Source organism: Narcine bancroftii, chromosome 1, assembly GCF_036971445.1.
Source record: "Narcine bancroftii isolate sNarBan1 chromosome 1, sNarBan1.hap1, whole genome shotgun sequence".
Lineage (NCBI taxonomy): Eukaryota > Metazoa > Chordata > Chondrichthyes > Torpediniformes > Narcinidae > Narcine > Narcine bancroftii.
In genome coordinates, this window is record NC_091469.1 from 492,316,046 (window position 1) to 492,335,552 (window position 19,507).

Consider the following 19,507-nt stretch of genomic DNA (forward strand, 5'->3'; position numbering starts at 1 on the left):
GGATCTTCCAACAGATTTTTCATTTCCTTCTTAAATCCCCGCACCTCAGTACTGGTTAGGGGAACATTTACGTATCCCGTTCCCCCTCCCGGTCCTACCATAGGAACTTCCCTCAGGGGATTTAGGCTTATTGGAGCCTTCGATGGTCCTGGACCAGTCTGGGATCTGGTCCAGGGTCGGTCCACCGGTGGAAGTCTAGGCTCCGACTCCCTTAGTTCAATGACTTCACTTAATTCATCCCTCCGTTTCTGGCCCCTTCCTGGACAATCAGATTCATCACCTTCCCCCTCCAGCAGCAAGTTTCCCTCGGGCGCCGTGGGCGCCTGGGGAACATAAGGAGGTGGGGGAGGTTGTCCAAAGGTTCCCACTTCTTTTCTCCCGCTACCCCCAATTTAAAACATTTTGTTAAGGATCCTGGCCAGGGAACCCAACAAAATGCATATGCTGACTCTTCTTGATTCACCTTTGGTCTCGAATTTACATATATGTTTAATGCTTGTCTAACCCAATCCTCATCAGATCCAAATTTCGGCCACCAGACCGAGGAACCTTTGATAGGCTGTTTCGACCAAAGGAGACAATATTGAACCATCTTTCTCTTGTCTTTGTCTCGATATCGTCTACTATCCCAATTTTCAAACATTCTCCCCAAAGGGCTGTCAGGAGGAACCCCCGGGAAAAGTCCCGATCCTTCAGACGAGCCCTTAGACTTTGTTCCTCCCATTTTCCCGCCTAGATCCGTTTATCGTGGCTGAGGACCCCCTTCGTTTTCGGGACCCTACTCCCTTTCGTCTCGGTCGCCTCGTCGGAGGTACTATCCCTCCGTCGGTTCCCGCCGAGGTTTCCCTGGGGTCTATCCTAAGGTCCCACGACGGGGTCCTCACGCCACCCTCTTTACACCTTATTTATATTTTTACTCCATCATGACTGTTACCTGGGTGGTCTCGTCCGTCAATCCCCACACCACAATCGTAAGTCATCACTTACCGGTGTCTTCCTGGGGATTGAACCATCACCCCTCTCCTTTTCGTCTTGTCATGTCACCTTGTCCGGATACCACTCGCTCAAGCCGCCCGAGTCGACGAGCAAGGGACTAGGAGCCGCTGAACTCAGCGGGGTGCACCACCTCCGACGTCCCCCTTTCTCGCCTCCCCCCACGGCCGGAGTGTAGATCCCGGACGAGTCCCCAAATTATCAGAAACACAAATTCTCACAAATGAGTCTCTTTAAGATCGGTGACACGACAAGCTTTATTCACAAGTCTGCAGAGTTGGACTCAACCGGCTTCTCGCCAAGTCGAGCCCCGATACATACAGTGCGTTGTTTTTTATACAATTTGCTTGTCCTTCGGTATCTCCACTACACTGCTTTAATTGGTTAGTTTTTGCAGAATCATCCTGATTACTGTTAGTCACGCACACCACGATCATTCATGACCTCTGCTCACACCAAATCCTGTTTTTCACTCTTTATCAATCTTTGGCTCCTGCATGTCTCTCTGTAGTTAAATCTGTTGCAAGTCTGTTGTAACATTTTCCAGCTAAACTCTAGTGGTTAGCCCCCTTTTATGATTGATCATCACATTTTAACTTAAACCCTTTTTAGCCCAAATTCTCTATCTATAACAATCTGGATCCCCACCTTGCCTTTCCTTTCTCCATCTTCCTTGGCCCTCTGCCTGATCCTCCCATCAATGACCAAACTAATTACTATTTGCTATATCTTCCAAAAGTACTCACCTACCATCCTGTGCTCCTCTCCCCAAGCCGCCGTGCATTCAGGTTTATGCACCTCTCTTCGTCATCCTGATTCAAGGATTCAGTCCGGATCATTGCTGACCTATTGCCATGGACGTTGCTCGAGTCCATGGGCCCCTCCAGTATTCAGCCGTTTGCTCCAGTTTCCAGTATCTGTAGGTACCGATGTTCACCTGCTTTGCTCCCCATGTTTGAACATATATTATGTGACTCCTTTCTGCATCAACAGGTAGGTTGTAAACCACTTTCAACTACTAAAGTCTCCTTGGAAGAAACACGCCCTGTTAAAAGGCTGCTACCCCTGAGCATTCTGACTTCTCAGTGAAAGTAAAGTCAGATCTCGTCATGGCTAACAGAACTCGATAAGCTCGTAAAAACTGCAGACATGTCAGAACACTAGGGGAATAACTGGGACTCCAGAGGGATGAGACGTTTACAGGCCAAAGTTCATGGGAAACAAACACTAGCAGGGAGGATGGCAAGCAGCAATGTCTACAGTTTCTGCAAGAAACAAGGAAGGTCCAGTCTGGGATTTTTTATTTTCAAAACTTTGAAAAACGATACAACTCTGGCTGGCAAGAGAATTGATGAAAGACTGCAGGCTGCTGTCAGGCAGAAGGACTTGGGAGGGCTCGTGCATGAATCCCAAAATGTTGGGTTGCAGTTACAATAGGTTATTAAGGCAAATGGAGTGTTGGCCTTCAACACTTGGGGAATTGGATTCAAGAGCAGGGAGGTCATGCTGCAACTGTACAAGGTCCTGGTGAGGCTGCACCTGGAGAACTGTGTACAGTTCTGGTCTCCATACTTAAGGAAGGATGTACTGACCTTCACGGTTGTCCAGAGGAAGTTCACCAGGTTGATCCCGGAGGTGAGGGGGTTGACCTACGAGGAGACACTAAATCATCTAGGATTGGACTCACTCAAATTCAGGAGATCTTATAGAAACCGATAAAATTATGAAAGGGAGAGAGAGGCAGGAAAATTGTTTTCACTGGTAGGTGAGACCAGAACTAGGGGACTCGGCCTCAAGATTCAGGGGAGTAGATTGAAGACGGAGATGAGGAAAAACTGTTTTTCCCACAGAGTCATGATTAGATAGATTTTTATATAAAAAAGGAATTAAGGTAGGTAGGTGGAATTGAGTCAATGATCCTATTGAATGGCGCAGCAGGCTCGATGGGCCGAATGGCCGACTCCTGCTCCTATTTCTTATGTTCAAAGTAAAACCAAAAGAAAGGTCAAACAAGAAATTACAAATTAGTGGGAGAGACAGGACTGGGAAAATGTTAAAGATTAGAGAGGTGGAGATAGAAACTTTTTTTTACCTTCCACTTATTCCAGTCCTAAAGTGAATCCCTTTTGTATAAATTTGGAGATGGTACAAAGCTAGGCAGAGGGATGGGTGGTGATCAGGAAATGAGGAGGCTGCAGTTAGACAGATTGATTAGGAGAACAGGCAAAGAACTGACGTGAAATGCAATGTTGGTAAGGCTCCGATCGTGAACTTTGGTGGAAGGTATAAAAGGGACAGGCTGTTATTTGTATGGGGAGAAAATTCAGAATCGGAGATGCAAAGCAATTTGTAAGTCCTCATGCAGGATACCTTAAATCAGTGGTTCTCAACCTTTTTCTTTCCACTCACATCCCACTTTAATAATCCCTATGCCATCAGAGCTCTGTGATTAGTAAGGTGATTAGTGGGTTTGAAAGCCACTGTTTTAATCGTCCCTCATGGACTCGTTATGTGCACCGTTTCAGATCTCCAAAGGAAATGGACCAATGACAATTTTTCTCAAGCAAAAAATTTCAGTAACAATTGGGTCTAGAGCAGCGATTCTCAACCTTCCCTTTCAACCCACATCCCACCTGAAGCAATCCCTTACTAATCACAGAGCACTGATAGCGTAGAGATTTCTTAAAGGTTGAGAAAAGAAAAAGGTTGAGAACCACTTAACCTCCAGGTTGAGTCATTGTTGAGGAAGGCAACGGGCCCATTCATGTCTAGAGAGATAGGACACGTGGAGACTTTAGAAAGCATAAGAGATGCCTAACTTTGTGTACGTGCTACAGTTTGGGGTTCATTATTTAAGAAATGATGTGCGGCAATTGGAGACTAGCCAGAGATGATTGAAAAGAATGATTCCTGGATTGGAGGATTTAGCATATGAGGAACCTTTGATCGCCCTTGAATGGTTCTCCTTGGAGTTCAGAATCATTAGGGGGGACCTCACAGAAACATTCCAAATGTTGAAAGGCATGGAAAGAGTTGATGTTCCAATGTTTTGTTCAGACGTTAGGGGAGTCCAGCAGAAGGGGGCACAAACTCAGTCTTGAAGGGTGTTTCTATAAGATCTCCTGAATTAAAGCAGAAATGCGGAGGAATTCTTTTTAGACAATGAGTGGTGAAAGCCTGAAATTTGCTACCGCGGGCGACTGTGGAAGCCAAGTGGTTTGTGTGCGTTGAAGGCAAGGATTGATAGATGTCTGAATGATCAGGATATCAAAGGTTATGACTAGAAGATCCAGGGACTGGGACTGGGTAGGAGAATGGATCTGCTCCTGTTTAAATGATGGTGCCAGCTTGAGTGGCCGAATGTTCTGCCTTTATTCCTGCACCTGTTCATCAGCTCTTCTCCCCAGACATCGGCGCTCACCGCGATAAATTCTTCTTTTTATTTTCAGTTGCGGAACCATTCAGTCAGTGTCCACAAACTACACATTCGATTGTGATGGATTTACTGGTCGATATGTGAAAATTGTGCTCCCTGGACGAGATAAAATCCTGGAACTCTGCGAGGTGGAGGTATTTGCTAGAAAGGCCCCATCGCATGTAGGTTCAGGTAGGCTGAAATATTCGTTCACACTTGCTCTGTACCCCGTAATACCCTCAATAAAATGTTGTAACATACAGCTCTGGAGCCCATTCCACGGCCCAACTACAGGCTCAGGCTTCCATTTCACTGCATCAAACAAAATAGTCCTCGGTTCTATTGAGGAGAATTTGTCAGCTGATTGTCGTGCTGTTTGAACAAAAACCATCATGGACGACTGAAATGATTATGTTCCACCAGTAATTTGGTGGTGATGGGAAAGGCAATCAAGTCTAGCACTGATGACGAGGCAGATGGGAGGCCAGTCAATGGCAGATATACATTGCATTGGTAAAGCAAAACTACCACAGACACACACAGACACACACGGACACACACACACACACACACACACACACACACACACACACACACACACACACACACACACACACATGCAGACACGCACACACAGACACACAGGCACCCACATGCAGACACGCGCACATGCAAATGCACACACAGACATGCATATGCAGACACACAGACACATGCACACAGACAAGCAGACGCATGCACACAGACAAGCAGACACACACACACACAGACGCAGACATGCACACACACAGACACAGACATGCACACACACACACACACACGCGCACACACACACACACACACACACACACACACACACACACACACACACACACACACACACACACACACACACACACGTGTCAGTAATTGTTTGCCAAGAGGAACCATTCGTGTTCAGAAGAGCTCCAAAGATCTGAGATTAAAGCCATATCAGTGTATTTTTCAGGTTTGCTTCCTGAAGGTAAATATGGTATTATTACCGACAAATTCAAGCTGAGCACAGCTAATTTCCGATTTGCTGTATCACGTCTGAAGTCAGAGAAACATTAAATTAACTTCTAATTGAATTTAGCATAATAACGCTGACATATTGTGTTAGTAAAACTCACCTGAAATATTTTGCCGCTGATTTTCATTTGTACTCAGCATCAGATGCCTCTCATGTCAGTATCCAACAATAGCCGGGCAGCATTGATGGATTCCAGTAGCCCTGATCCCGCTTTTCCATAGTCGCAATGTCCTGGTGGTCTCTACTTTGCTGGGTAGCGGTGTTGTCCCTTTCCTGGTTATCCTGTGGCCCAGGAAGTCAATGGCCTCCAGATTTAGACGCTTTGCAGCAACCTGGGATTTCAGCCACATCACTAGCGGAGTACCCACAGTCAAACGGGTCGGCTGAAGGAGCCGTGAGGAGCACAGGGAGAATATGGATGTGTTCCTAAACCTGCTGCACCTAAGGAATATCCCCGGTGATGCCATATTGGGCTCTCCAGCACAACGATACGTCCAGGAAAACACAGACGACTCTGCCTGTGGCAAGGGGACTCTTGGAGCCTCAGCTAAAGAACCCACAAGAAATTAAATCCCAACTGCTGAACAGGAGGCGAACACAAAAAAGGGGCTGAGTCAGAAATAGCCGGCTGCTCGTGCCATTAGCAGAAGGGCAAGTCATAAGGGATGCAGACTCCACAGGACTATGACCGTAGGGGCATAGTTGAAAGGAGCTGCCAGGAGCCCAGGTCATATCTGGTGACATCAGAAGGAAGGATGTATCGGAGTAACCGTCGACACATCCTACCCATAAGGGAGCCACCCCCATCCCGAACCATTCCTTCTGAGACTATAAACCAGGATCTGGAACATGAACCCGGGGTAGGTGGAGCTCCCTCAGTTACAATCCATGAATCAAATGGCCACAACCCTGAGACCACGGATGGCCCATCCTTTTGAGCTGAAGCACCCCAAGCATCCACTTCCACCAATGGCTACTACATAACGTGTATCGTTGGAAGCCCCACCCAAAATATAGGGATTGAACTGGGCTGTTCACTGCTGAACTATAATTATTGTCATGTACGTCACCTACATGTTCCTCTGTACTCGCTACGACAGTCCCCGTGAAGCGCACTGGTTAAAAGAAGGAGACAGAGCTTGGCTGGTGGTGGACGCCATATCCGGGGCTCCTGTTATTACATTGTATTGATGAATTTAACAGTAAAGCATTTGTCAGAGGTTGCCGCTCTGTGTTGTCTGGTTATTCCATGCTTCAACAAACAGAAGAGAAGGTTGTGAATCATTGATCTGGACACAAATGTTACTGAAATATTTTGCTTGAGAAAAATGGTCATTGTCCCATTTTCTTTGGAGTTCTGAAACCGTGCACAGAACGAGTCAATGAGGGATGAACCTGTTTCTTTTTCTTTCCACTCACAGACTACCTTATGCAATCCCTTACTAATCACAAAACATCGATGGCAGAGGGATTACTTAAGGTAGTGTGTGAGTGGAAAGAAAAAGGTTGAGAACCACTAATAGCGATGGTGAGTGTTATAGGTTAATGGTCAATTACAAAAGGGCATGGATGAACAGAAAGATCTTGGGGTCCAAATCTGGACATCTCTCAAGGTCGCCACCCAGGTTGGTAGGAGAGTTTGGAAGGACTACAGGATACTGGACTTCATTAATAGGGGAATTGAATTCAAAAGCTGAAAGGTCATGTTCTAACTCCCAAAAATTTCTAGTGAGACCCACTCTTTAATTATTGTGTTCAGTTCTAGTCATCTCATTATAGGAAGGGTGCGGAAGCTATGGAGAGGGTGCACAGATTTACCAGGATGTTGCCTGGATTGGAAAATAAACCATGAGACAAGAGCTGGGACTTTTTCCTATGAGCCTAGAAGGATGAGAGGAGACTTAATAGAGGTCTACAAGATTCTGAATGGCATCAATAGGATGGACAGTCAGCGCCTGTTTCCCAGGGCAGGATCAGCAAACACTAGATGACATGCATACACAGTGAAGGGAATGATGTTTAGGGGACACACGTCAGGGCTACATTATCTAGACAGAGTTGTGGGGGCCTGGAAGGTCTTTCCAGGGATGGTGGTGGAGGCCGGAACATTGGGGTCATTTAAACGACTCTTAGACACATAGATAAATGTAAAATGGACAGTTACAAGATCGGTAGGATTTATTACTTTTTTCAGTAGGAATATATGGGTAGGCACAACATCGAGGGCCGAATGTCTGTACTGTGCTGTTATGTTCTATGTCAGGTCAGGTCACTCATCTGAGTGCTACTGGTAGGTACCATGTAACCCAGTACTATCTGCCACATGGTCGGGCGGTCGGCGACTAAACCAGCTCCCCCACCAGGCTTTCCTGGTGTAGAGGGTGGCAAGACACCCTACAGGATGTAAAACAAGACCTCTCATAGGGCAGATGAACCCTCTCATTGGATCAACAGCAAACACGTACCATGAAGCGCAAAGCATCAAAGCTTGGTCTGGCCATTCACTGCAACACAACTTCACCCGGCCGTCTTGGACCTCACCATGCTGCTGGATCCAGGAGGGGTTGTCGAGAGGTTGGATCTGGACCTGTGCAACCCCCTACTCACCTAAATCCATTCACACACATGCTGTTCCATTCTGAGTAGTGTGGTATGCTCATAGAAACCCCACAAATTGACTGGAAGGAACCATCATCGTCCTATGGGATGGAGAACCAGAAGAAGCGAAAAAGATTTCTACATGTGAGACATCCAGAGCCTTAGATGGGGCACAGTTTGTTAAACACATCCAAGAGGGTTCCTTGGATCAGCAAAGGTTTGATACTTGTTAAGTGAAGCATCCCTCGTCAGGGAATCGAAGGTTCTGTGAGTGCATTTTTTTTTGGTGTGAATAATTATCATTATTTGTTGACACCTCTTCTTTTTCGTTCTTTTTTCTTTGGCTTGGCTTCGCGGACGAAGATTTATGGAGGGGGTAAATGTCCACGTCAGCTGCAGGCTCGTTTGTGGCTGACAAGTCCGATGCGGGACAGGCAGACACGGTTGCAGGGGAAAATTGGTTGGTTGGGGTTGGGTGTTGGGTTTTTCCTCCTTTGCCTTTTGTCAGTGAGGTGGGCTCTGTGGTCTTCTTCAAAGGAGGTTGCTGCCCGCCAAACTGTGAGGCGCCAAGATGCACGAGTTGAGGCGATATCAGCCCACTGGCGGTGGTCAATGTGGCAGGCACCAAGAGATTTCTTTAGGCAGTCCTTGTACCTTTTCTTTGGTGCACCTCTGTCACGGTGGCCAGTGGAGAGCTCGCCATATAACAGGATCTTGGGAAGGCGATGGTCCTCCATTCTGGAGACGTGACCCACCCAGCGCAGCTGGATCTTCAGCAGCGTGGACTCGATGCTGTCGACCTCTGCCATCTCGAGTACTTCGACATTAGGAATGAAAGTGCTCCAATGAATGTTGAGGATGGAGCGGAGACAACGCTGGTGGAAGCGTTCTAGGAGCCGTAGGTGATGCAGGTAGAGGACCCATGATTCGGAGCCGAACAGGAGTGTGGGTATGACAACGACTCTGTATACGCTTATCTTTGTGAGGTTTTTCAGTTGGTTGTTTTTCCAGACTCTTTTGTGTAGTCTTCCAAAGGCGCTATTTGCCTTGGCGAGTCTGTTGTCTATCTCGTTGTCGATCCTTGCATCTGATGAAATGGTGCAGCCGAGATAGGTAAACTGGTTGACCATTTTGAGTTTTGTGTGCCCGATGGAGATGTGGGGGGGGCTGGTACTCATGGTGGGGAGCTGGCTGATGGAGGACCTCCGTTTTCTTCAGGCTGACTTCCAGGCCAAACATTTTGGCAGTTTCCGCAAAACAGGACGTCAAGCGCTGAAGAGCTGGCTCTGAATGGACAACTAAAGCGGCATCGTCTGCAAAGAGTAGTTCACGGACAAGTTTCTCTTGTGTCTTGGTGTGAACTTGCAGGCGCCTCAGATTGAAGAGACTGCCATCCGTGCGGTACCGGATGTAAACAGCGTCTTCATTGTTGAGGTCTTTCATGGCTTGGTTCAGCATCATGCTGAAGAAGATTGAAAAGAGGGTTGGTGCGAGAACACAGCCTTGCTTCACGCCATTGTTAATGTTAATTGTTAATGGAGAATTGTTAATGGACACCTAAAATAGTTGCAAATAACCATATGATTGGACCCTCATGGGAAATGATTGAATGGGAAAGGGTACATTATGATGTTATTAAACAAGAACTGGAGGGATGTCATTGGGAATAGCTCTTATCAGGCAAGACAAAGCTCACATGTCAGTGTTGTAGAAGATCAAATTAATTGAAGTCCAGTAGCCTTACATTTGAGTGAGGAGGAAAGGCACATGTTGCAATGAAGGAGAACTTCAGATGACAATTTTGAAAGAAAACGGAACATCGAACATTACAGGCCATTCAGCAAGGATGTTGTCCCCACTCGTGTAAACTAGCACTGCAACAATCTAATGTTCTCTCCACATCACACATATAACTCTCTGTTTATTTTACAACCATGTGCCAATTTAAGAGTCTATTGAATGCCCATATTGTATCGACCACCTAGGCAGTGCATTACAGGCCTTCTGTACTCTCGCACCCAGACCACCTGCAAATTGGAGGAACAACACCTGACTTTCCGTCTAGACCCTCTCCAGCATTAATGTCGACTTTTACAGTTTCTGTTAAACTCTCTACTCCCCCTTCCCTCCCCCCTTCCAGTTATCCTCCCCTTCCCTCTTTATTCATCCAGTCAACCATCCTTCTCCACCCATTTACTCCTGCCTTTGTGACCACCCTCCCCCCAACTCACTTATTCGGATGCCTGCTGACATTTTCCCGTACCTTGATGAAGGACTCAATCCCAAACCGTCGTTTCTGTATCTTTATCTTTGCTCTATAAAGGACAGTATTTGATCTGCTGAGTTTCTCCAGCTTTGTGTGTGTTTCACTTAAACCACCATGTTCTCAGATGACAGGCACCCACCAAATGTCATACCTCTGATATTCCTCCTAAAGTTCCTCCACTCACCTTAAACAGATATCCTCTTTTATTTGCTATTTCACAAGATAGAGGAACAGAAGTAGGCCACTTGGCCCATCAAGTCTGTTCCATGATTCCACACTAAACTGAATGATGTTCACACCTAGTTCCAATTTCCAGCCTTTTCCTCATATCCCTTGATACCCTGACTAATGAGATACTTGTCCATTTCCTGTTTAAATTCTCCCAGTGATTTGGCCTCCACTGCTGTGTGCGGCAGTGAGTTCCACAGATCGGCGACCCTCTGACTAAAGAAGGTCTTCCTCATCTCTGTTTTAATTGGACAACTTCTAATTTTAAGACTGTGGCCCCTTGTCCTCGATTCACCATCAAGGGAAACATCTTATCTACATCCCCTCTGTCAAACCTTTCAAATTTCAAAATGTCTCTATGAGATCCCCCTCACTCTCCGATACTCCAACGAATACAACCCAAGAGCTGCCAAATGCTCCTCGTACGTCAGCCCCTGCATTCCAGGAATCATCCTAGTAAATCTCCTCTGCACCCTCTCCAAAAACATCACATCCTTTCTAAGATAGGGGGCCCAAAACCGCACATAGTTCTCCAAATGGGGTCTTACCAGTGCCCCATAGAGCCTCAGGAACAATGTGTATCTAAGCCCCTCGCAATCTAACATACCTTTACTAAGTCATTTCTCATCTTTCGCCACTTCAAAGAGAAAACGCTCGCATATGTCCACCTTGCTTTATAAGTCACCCAAAGCAGGCAATATCCTGGTAAATATTCCCTGCACCCTCTCTGAAGCCAAGTGTGGTCTAACCAGGGTTTTATAGAGGTGCAATATCACCTTGTGGCACTTGAATTTAATTCCCCAGCTAATGAAGGCCAATGCACCAGACGCAGTCCTTAGCACCTCACGGGATAATCTTAAGTGTTTCATGGGCCTGGATCCCAATATCTCTCTGCTCATCCACAATGGAAAACAAATGTTGTATTTAACCATGTACTCCGCCTTTATGTCAGACCTCCCACCTTGCTTCATTGCACACTTCTCTGGTTTGAACTGCAACTTAAAACATCGAATATTCCAATTCAACAGTAAACATCGCACTGGAGGGAATGGCCACTCAATCCAGCACTTTTCGCGGAGCAAGTGCAAGACGGGCCATTGACGGCAACACAAATAATAATTGGATTAATGGTTCCTGCACGCACACCAAAAGTAGTAAAGACCCTTGGTGGAGACTTGATCTAAAGGGAACCTACATTGTGTCAACAGTAAAAATCACCAATAGAAAAGATTGTTGCTCGGAACGTCTGCTTGGAGCTGAGATCCATATCGGGAACTCACCGGAGAACAATGGGAATTCCAACAGACTGTAAGTATTCAGCGGCAAATGCTGCCCCTTTTCCAGGGGCGAGGCGTGAGAGGATCTCCGGGCTCTCACTTCCCACTCCCATGCTTGTCCTTCTCTGCATCGGAGAGACGCGGAGCAGACTGGGAGATCACTTTGCTGAGCACTTTGCTCTGTCTGTATCAGTGACAGAGACCTCCAAATGGCCAACTGTTCCAATTCTGCGCCCACTCCCAAGCTCACACGTCGTCCATGGCCTCAGGAACTATCCTGTCATGAACTGGAGGAGCAACACTGGATTTTCTATCTGAACACTCTCTAACAGGATAGCATTAACATCAGCTTCTCTGGTTTCTGCTGGTCCACTCCCTGTTCTCCCTCCCTTTCACTTCTTTCCTCCAGCTCTCCACCCAATTCCTTCTCTATTCACCGAGCCATGATTCCTCCTCCTGCCTGAGGGCCTGGCTCCTCCCCCCCCCACCCCATCCACAGATTATGTTCTGCCTTCGGGACAGTGGCCCTCCCTTCCCCCTCCCCCCACCATTTTGTTCACGCACCTGCCGGCTTGTTTGCATACCTTGATGAAGGGCTCAAGCCCAAAAGGTTGGTCATGTATCTTGACCTTTGCTATACAAGTTCACCGTTGGACCTGCTGGGTTTCTCCAGAATTGTGATTTTACTCTGCTCTGTTCAAGCTGTGCATGTGGGTGATCTGTGGCCAAATGTTCTGATAGCACAATGTTCCTGGTGTATAAAGCGCTAATGTGCAACCTATCATGGGACAGCTACTGTATTCAACTGGTGCTGCACTGGAAACCAGGGCAGTACATCTCTGGTCCAGGCATGCATCCAGTGGTGAGGGCAAGAATATAGTCAATTTATGCCACGTATAAAATATAACATCTGCCACCCTGACACATTGATGACAGGCTCAAGCCCGTAATGTTGGTTATATATCTTTATCTCTGCTACACAAGTTGCACCATTTGGCCAGCAAAGTTTGTCCAGCATTCTGTTTTTTTTAATGTTAAGTCAAGTTTATTTCATCTGATTGCACAAGAACCACCCGACGAAACATTTCCAGCTGGTCCAGATCCCTCTGCAAGCTTTGAAAACCTTCCTCACTGTCCACAACGCCTCCAATCTTAGTGTAACCTGCAAACTTGCTGATCCAATTCACCACATTATCAGTCCCAGCACTGATCCCCGAGACACACCACAGGCCTCCAGTCAGAGAAGCATCATCCACCACTACTCTCTAGCTTCTCCCATCCAGCCATTGTCGAATCCAGTTCTTTGCCGAATCCAGTTCTTTGCCATGAACCTTCCTGACTAACCTTCTGTGTGGGACCTTGTCAAAGTCCTTACTAAAGCTAAATAGACAATATTCGCAGCCTTTCCTGGTAACCTCTTTAAGATTGGTTAAACACAACCTACCATCCAAAAAACCATGTTGACTACACCTAATCACTCCCTGACTATCCAAATAATTGTACATCCAATCTCTGGGAACACTTTCAATAATTTACTTAGTACTGATGTCAAGCTCTCCCACCTATAATTTCCAAAAGCTTTTACACCTAATCACTCCCTGACTATCCAAATAATTATACATCCAATCTCTGGGAACACCTTCAATAATTTACCTAGTACTGACGTCAGGCTCTCCAGCCTATAATTTCCAGGAGCTTCTTTGAAGAAAGGAACAACATGAACTAACATCCCATCCTTTGGCATCTCACCTGTGGCGAAGGAGATTTTAAATATTTGTGCTAGACTGCCTGAAATTTCTACACTCGCCTCCCTCAAAGTCTGAGGGAATATCTTGTCAGGTCCTGGGGATTTATGCACCCTTATTTGCTTTCAGACAGCAAGAACTTCCTCCTCTTTAATCTGTACGGGTTCCATGACCTCACTGCTTGTTTTCCTTACTTCCCATGACTCTGTGCCCATCTCTCTGAATTAATGTGGATGAAAATAAATTGAAGATCTCCTCCATCTCTTTTGGCTCCTTAGAAAGCCGACCACTCTGACCTTCAAGGGCACCAATTCTGCCCCTCGCTATCCTTTTACTCTAAATATACTTGTAGAATTCTTCAGGATCTTCCTTCACACTATCTGCCAAGAACAACCTCCTGTCTTTTAGCTTCCTGATTACTTCCTTAAGGTTTTTCTTGCATTTTTATTCTCCTCAAGTACCTCATTTGCTCCATGTTACATATACCTGCCCTACACCTCCCTCTTTTTTCGAACTAGATCCCCATTATTCCTCAAAAACCAAGGTTTCCCATGTCCAATAAAATTTCCTTTAATTCTGACAGAACATACAAACTCTGCACTATCAAAATTTCACCTTTCAAGGTCCTCCATTCAGCCCTTCTAGTCTGTGGCAACCACTATTCAGCTAGTCCCACAAACCTGTTCCCACTCCATAATCCTCGACATCTCCCATCCATGTATCTATCCAATCTATTCTTAAAACTCAAGATCAAACCCATATTCACCACATCAGATGGCAGCTCGTCCCACACCCCCACCACTTTCTGAGTGAAGAATTTTCCCCTAATGTTCCCCTTAACCCTTTCCCTTTCAACTTAAAACTATGTCCTCTCATATTTATCTCCACCACTCTAAGTGTATATACTCTCATAATCTTGTAAACCTCTATCAAGTCTCCCCTCATTCTTCTTCACTCCAAGGAATAAAGTCCTAACCTGTTTAATCTTTCCCTGTAACTCAGTTCGCAAAGACCCGGCAACATCCTAGTAAATCTTCTCTGCCCTCTTTCAATCTTATTGATATCCTTCCTGTAGTTTGGCAACCAGAACTGCACATAATACTCTAAATTTGTCCTCACCAATGTCTTATATAACTTCATCATAACGTCCAAACTCTTATTCTTAATACGTCAATTTATGAAGGCCAAGATGCCAAAAGATTTCTTTACAACCCTGTCCACCTGTGACACCATCTTCAGGGAATTATGTATCGGTATTCCCAGGTCTCTTTGCTCCTCCACACTCCTCAGTGCCCAACCACTTACTGTGTATGATCTACCTTGGTTTGTCCTTCCAAAATGCATCTCCTGACATTTATCTGCATTAAATTCCATCGGCCATTTTTGGCCCATTCTATCAGTTGGTCCAGATCCCTCTGCAAGTTTTGAAAACCTTCTTCACTGTCCACGACACCTCCAATCTTAGCATCATCTGCAAACTTGCTGATCCAGTTGACCACATTATCATCCAGATCATTGATATAGACAACAAACAACAATGGTCCCAGCATCGATCCCTGAGGCACCACTCATCACAGGCCTCCAGTCTGAGAAGCTATCACTCTCTATTTCTCCCACACAGCCAGTTTTGAATCCATTTTGCAACCTCTCTATGGATACCTAGTGTCTTAACCTTCTGAACTAACCTCCGATGTGAGACCTTGTCAAAGGCTTTACTAAAGTTCATGTAGGTAACATCCACAGCCTTTCTTTCATCTGTCTTCTTGGTAACATCCTCGAAAAACTCTACAAGATTTGTTAAATATGACTGACCACGCATAAAGCCATGTGGACGGTCCTTAATCAGCCCATGACTGTCCAAATACCTATATATCCGATCTCTCAGAACTCCTTCAAATAATTTACCTACTACTGATGTCAGGCTCACCAGCCTATAATTACCTGGTTTACTTTTGGAGCCTTTTTTAAATAATGGGACAAGATGAGCTATCCCCTCCAATCCTATTTCACCTCTCCCGTGGCAAGGGACATTAAGCTGCCAGTTGCCTCTACTGCACCCAACTTGCACTACTGGACACAATGTCATAGTTCCATGTGCCAATCCACGCTATAAGCTAATCTGCCTTTCCTGCAATACTCCTCCTTTGATATATAAGCAACTGAGAACATTTCCACCACATATTACCCATTGACATCTTATGGTTCATGCAATATTAGAATCATCTCTTCCCTCCTCAACTCCTCTATCTGTTCTGGCATTCTGGTTCCAATCCACCTGCAAATCTAGTTTAACACCCACCACAGAGCAGCACACTAACAAACCTTCCCCCAAGGATATTAATCCCCTCCAGTTAAATGCAAACCATCCCATTGGTACACTCCCACTTTCTCTGGAAGAGAGCCCAATGATCCAGAAACCTGAAGCCCTCCCTCCTGAACCATATCTTTAGCCACATTAACCTCCATTATCCTCTTCATTGTAACCTTATTAGCACATGGCATGGGTAGAAATACTGAGACCACTACCCTGGAGGTCCTGTCCTTCAACTGCTAACTCCTTGAAACCCCCATGCAGGTCCTCACTCCATCTACCATGTCATTTGCCCCAATGGACCATGACATCTGGCAGCTCATCCTTCCTCCTGAAATGCCGTGAACTCGATCTGAGATATCTCAGACCCTGGCACTGGGAAGGCAACATACCATTCGGGATACTCGATCTGTTCCACAAAACTTATTCCTATCACTGCAGCTCGCCTCTTCTCCTCCCTTCCCTTCTTAGCCACAGGATCAGACTCTGTGCCAGAGACCTGATCTCTGTGACTTGTCCCTGGTAGGTTGTCCCCCAAACTGTGCAAAATAGCTTAATTGTTACTGAGGGGAATGACCACAGATGTGCCCTGCATTGTCTGTCTGTTCCCTTTCCCTCCCCTGTCTGTCACCCATCTACCCTCCTCCTATCTCCTAGATGTAATAGAGTCCCTGTATCTCCTGTCTATCACCCCCTCTATCTCCCGAATGCCCCTTGAGAGCAGCTGAGTGATGCTGAGTGCAGGATGGAAAGTGTTCTCAATGATTCTGTGTGACCTACTGAGACAACAATCCTCTAGATCATGTGGATGTGGGATAGGGAGACTCCCATCATCCTCTCTCCCACTCTTATGGTCATGTGCATTGACCTCTGTTCCATTTCTCTGCAGCAACTATACCACATTGTGATGCAGCCGGCCAGGACACTCTCCGTAGAGTTCATATAGAAGGTTGACATAATGGTGGCCAGTAGCCTTGCCCACTTCAGTCTTCTCAGGAAGTGCAGTTATTGTTCCGCCTTCATGACAAGGGAGGAGATGTTGAGTGTCCACGATATGTCCATGGTGAAATGAATTCTTGATGTTCTCCATTCTCTTTACTACAGTGTTGATGGGGTCGTGAAATGTGATCATTCCATGGTCCTCCTGAAGTTGACAGTTGTCTCCTACATCTTGTCCACATTGTGACTGATTACTTACTCTCTCACCATTTCACGAGGTTTTCCATCTCTTCTATTGCAACTCATCGTTGATGTTGTTGAGGCCAATGACCTGTTGTATCATCTGCAACTTGATGACACAAATACACCTGATACTTCACAATGAACTTTCCCTCCAGGAATTAATCACAAAACCCTGAAATAACAGAACCTTTCCAAGCCCAGCCATTATACATTATATTTGGCTACAGATCCTCTCCTGTCCATAAATCTTTCCTAGAGCCAGAAACATTTTGGGGAGTGGTATTATCATCTGTCAATTTTCTGGAACACCATTGAGCATTTCACCATCAAATGTGATTAAAGACCACAGTTCCCCAACCAATTAGAGCCAGTTTGCAGACAATATCAGAATTTCAGGCACTCACTTCTCAATGTGTGTTTTTCCAATTATTGCAGCTGTGGAACCGTGCGATCAGTTTCCGGAAACACAATGGAGTTCAATTGTCAAGGATTGGCAGGCCGATACGTGAATGTCAACCTCCCGGGACCTCATAAAATCCTTACATTGTGCGAGATTGAGGTTTATGGCTCAATGTCAAACTGAAAGAAGATGACTATTATGAACTACAAGTACGTTCCTTTTTTTTCCCCAAAGGTTTATGGGCTAAGTCAATCTCATAAGGTGGAGAAGGGGGTTTGCGGAGCGCGCTGGGAGTTCGATTTCATAACAAGCAAAAGGCGAATTTACGCTTCACACTCACGCTCGATGTTTCATGTTTGTAGGGAATAATGATTTTGACACTGGATGGTGGAATTGGTTTCGGTAGAAACTGGCAATAGCTTCTGCAAGAAGAGGGGTGGGAGTAATCCAGAGGCCCATGAGGTGTGGCTTATCAGAGTAGGCAAAGGGAAATACAAATGGCACAAAGGGAAAGGTTGAATCCACGGGTGAAGGGAAATGCAGTGACCAGGAGCACAGAACATAAAACAGTAGAGCAGAGGACAGCCTTTGGGCCCATGAAGTTCTTCCAACCAATAGAAAGCTATTCAAGAAACTAAATCTTCCCCACCTTACACCCATGACCCTCTATATTTTCTTGTATGCATATGCTTGTCTAAGAGTCTTTTAAATGTCTGTATTGCACCAGACTCCACAACATCTCCTGGCAATTCATTCCAAACACCCACTATATTCTCTGTAAAAAGAAAAGTACCCCGGTCGACTCCCCTAAACATTCCTCCCCTTACATAGTACAGATGTTCTCTGGGGTTTGATACTCACGCCCTGGGAATAAAGGTGCTTGCTGTCCACCTGATCTATGCCTCAATAATCTTAAGTAACCTCTCATCCCTCTTCGCTAATAACAGAAAATCCCTAGGCCTTATAATCCACTTCCTCCAATCTAGGCATCTTCCTCGATATCTCCTCTGCACTCTCTTCATAGCTTCCACTTCCTTTCTGTCATGATGTGACCAGAATTGAATGCAATCTTCCAAGTGTGTCCTGCTATAGTTTTATAGAGCTGTGTCATGACCTCACGACAGTTGAAATCAATCCCAAATAATGAAGGCGAGCACACCAGAAGGTTTCTTAACTACGTCGTCAGCCTGTGCTGCAACTTTGAGAGAACTCTGGAATTTGACCCAATGTGCCTCTAAACTATTTAGAATCCTATTAACTCTATCTTCATGATAGAGCTTTCAAAATACCTAACTTTACATGTATCTGGACTTCATCTGCCTCTTTTCATCCAAGTCTCCATCCTATGACAGATATATTCCCTGTCTAAAACAGCTCCAACCTTTATATCATCCGAAAAGGTACAGACATTGTATATAAATGATTTGGATTACTGATCACAATCCTCTAATACTCCGACTAAACGTAGCAAAGTCCAGGAAGTGGAGCAGACGTTGCTCAGAACCCTTGTCAGTATGATGTTTCAGGTATGTTTATAACCTATTGCCCTTCGTTGTTTGATTTTTACAGATGTCCAGGGAAGAATTCCCGACAGAGAGGTATGGGCAAGTTGTAAACTTCATAGCCTGCAGATTCACTTCTTTGTCAGTTGGAGTGACTCGCCCGGGGCATTTACCCCAGCTCCATTCCAAAAATAAAACAATGCTGGTATAATCAAGAATGTGTCCCAGTGGTTTCATTTATTGTCACAAAAAAATGAGAACGACATCGTGCATTTTTCAGTCGGCTACCCTGCTATCGGCCTGCTGCACAACGTGAGCCCAGGAGTCATGAGATTCTGTGTTCAGGGGGTGGGACCAGAAAAACATTGTGGCGCCAATGTAGTTCGCACTGTAGAAGAACCATTGACAAAACTTTCTCAACTGTATTTATTTGTGCAAGGAGTGTTGTTAGAAAGGCTGACGAGCTTAGGGTATGGATTGACACGTGGGATTACAACGTTATTGTTATTAGTGAGACTTGGTTACAGACATCTTAATGT

At 45.5% G+C, this 19,507-nt stretch overlaps 1 protein-coding gene across 1 annotated transcript in view; it reads left to right on the forward strand.

The window, feature by feature from the left end:
• The window catches only part of LOC138762135 (uncharacterized), a 32,625-nt gene extending 13,458 nt beyond the window's left edge, over positions 1 to 19,167 (forward strand). The window contains exons 3-6 of the mRNA XM_069935623.1: positions 4,443 to 4,600; positions 11,580 to 11,859; positions 17,502 to 17,675; positions 19,036 to 19,167. Of these exons, the coding sequence (XP_069791724.1) occupies positions 4,443 to 4,600; positions 11,580 to 11,859; positions 17,502 to 17,649 (586 nt within the window). The 3' untranslated portion in view covers positions 17,650 to 17,675; positions 19,036 to 19,167. The remainder of the gene's footprint in view (positions 1 to 4,442; positions 4,601 to 11,579; positions 11,860 to 17,501; positions 17,676 to 19,035) is intronic.
• Positions 19,168 to 19,507: the final 340 nt, after the last annotated feature.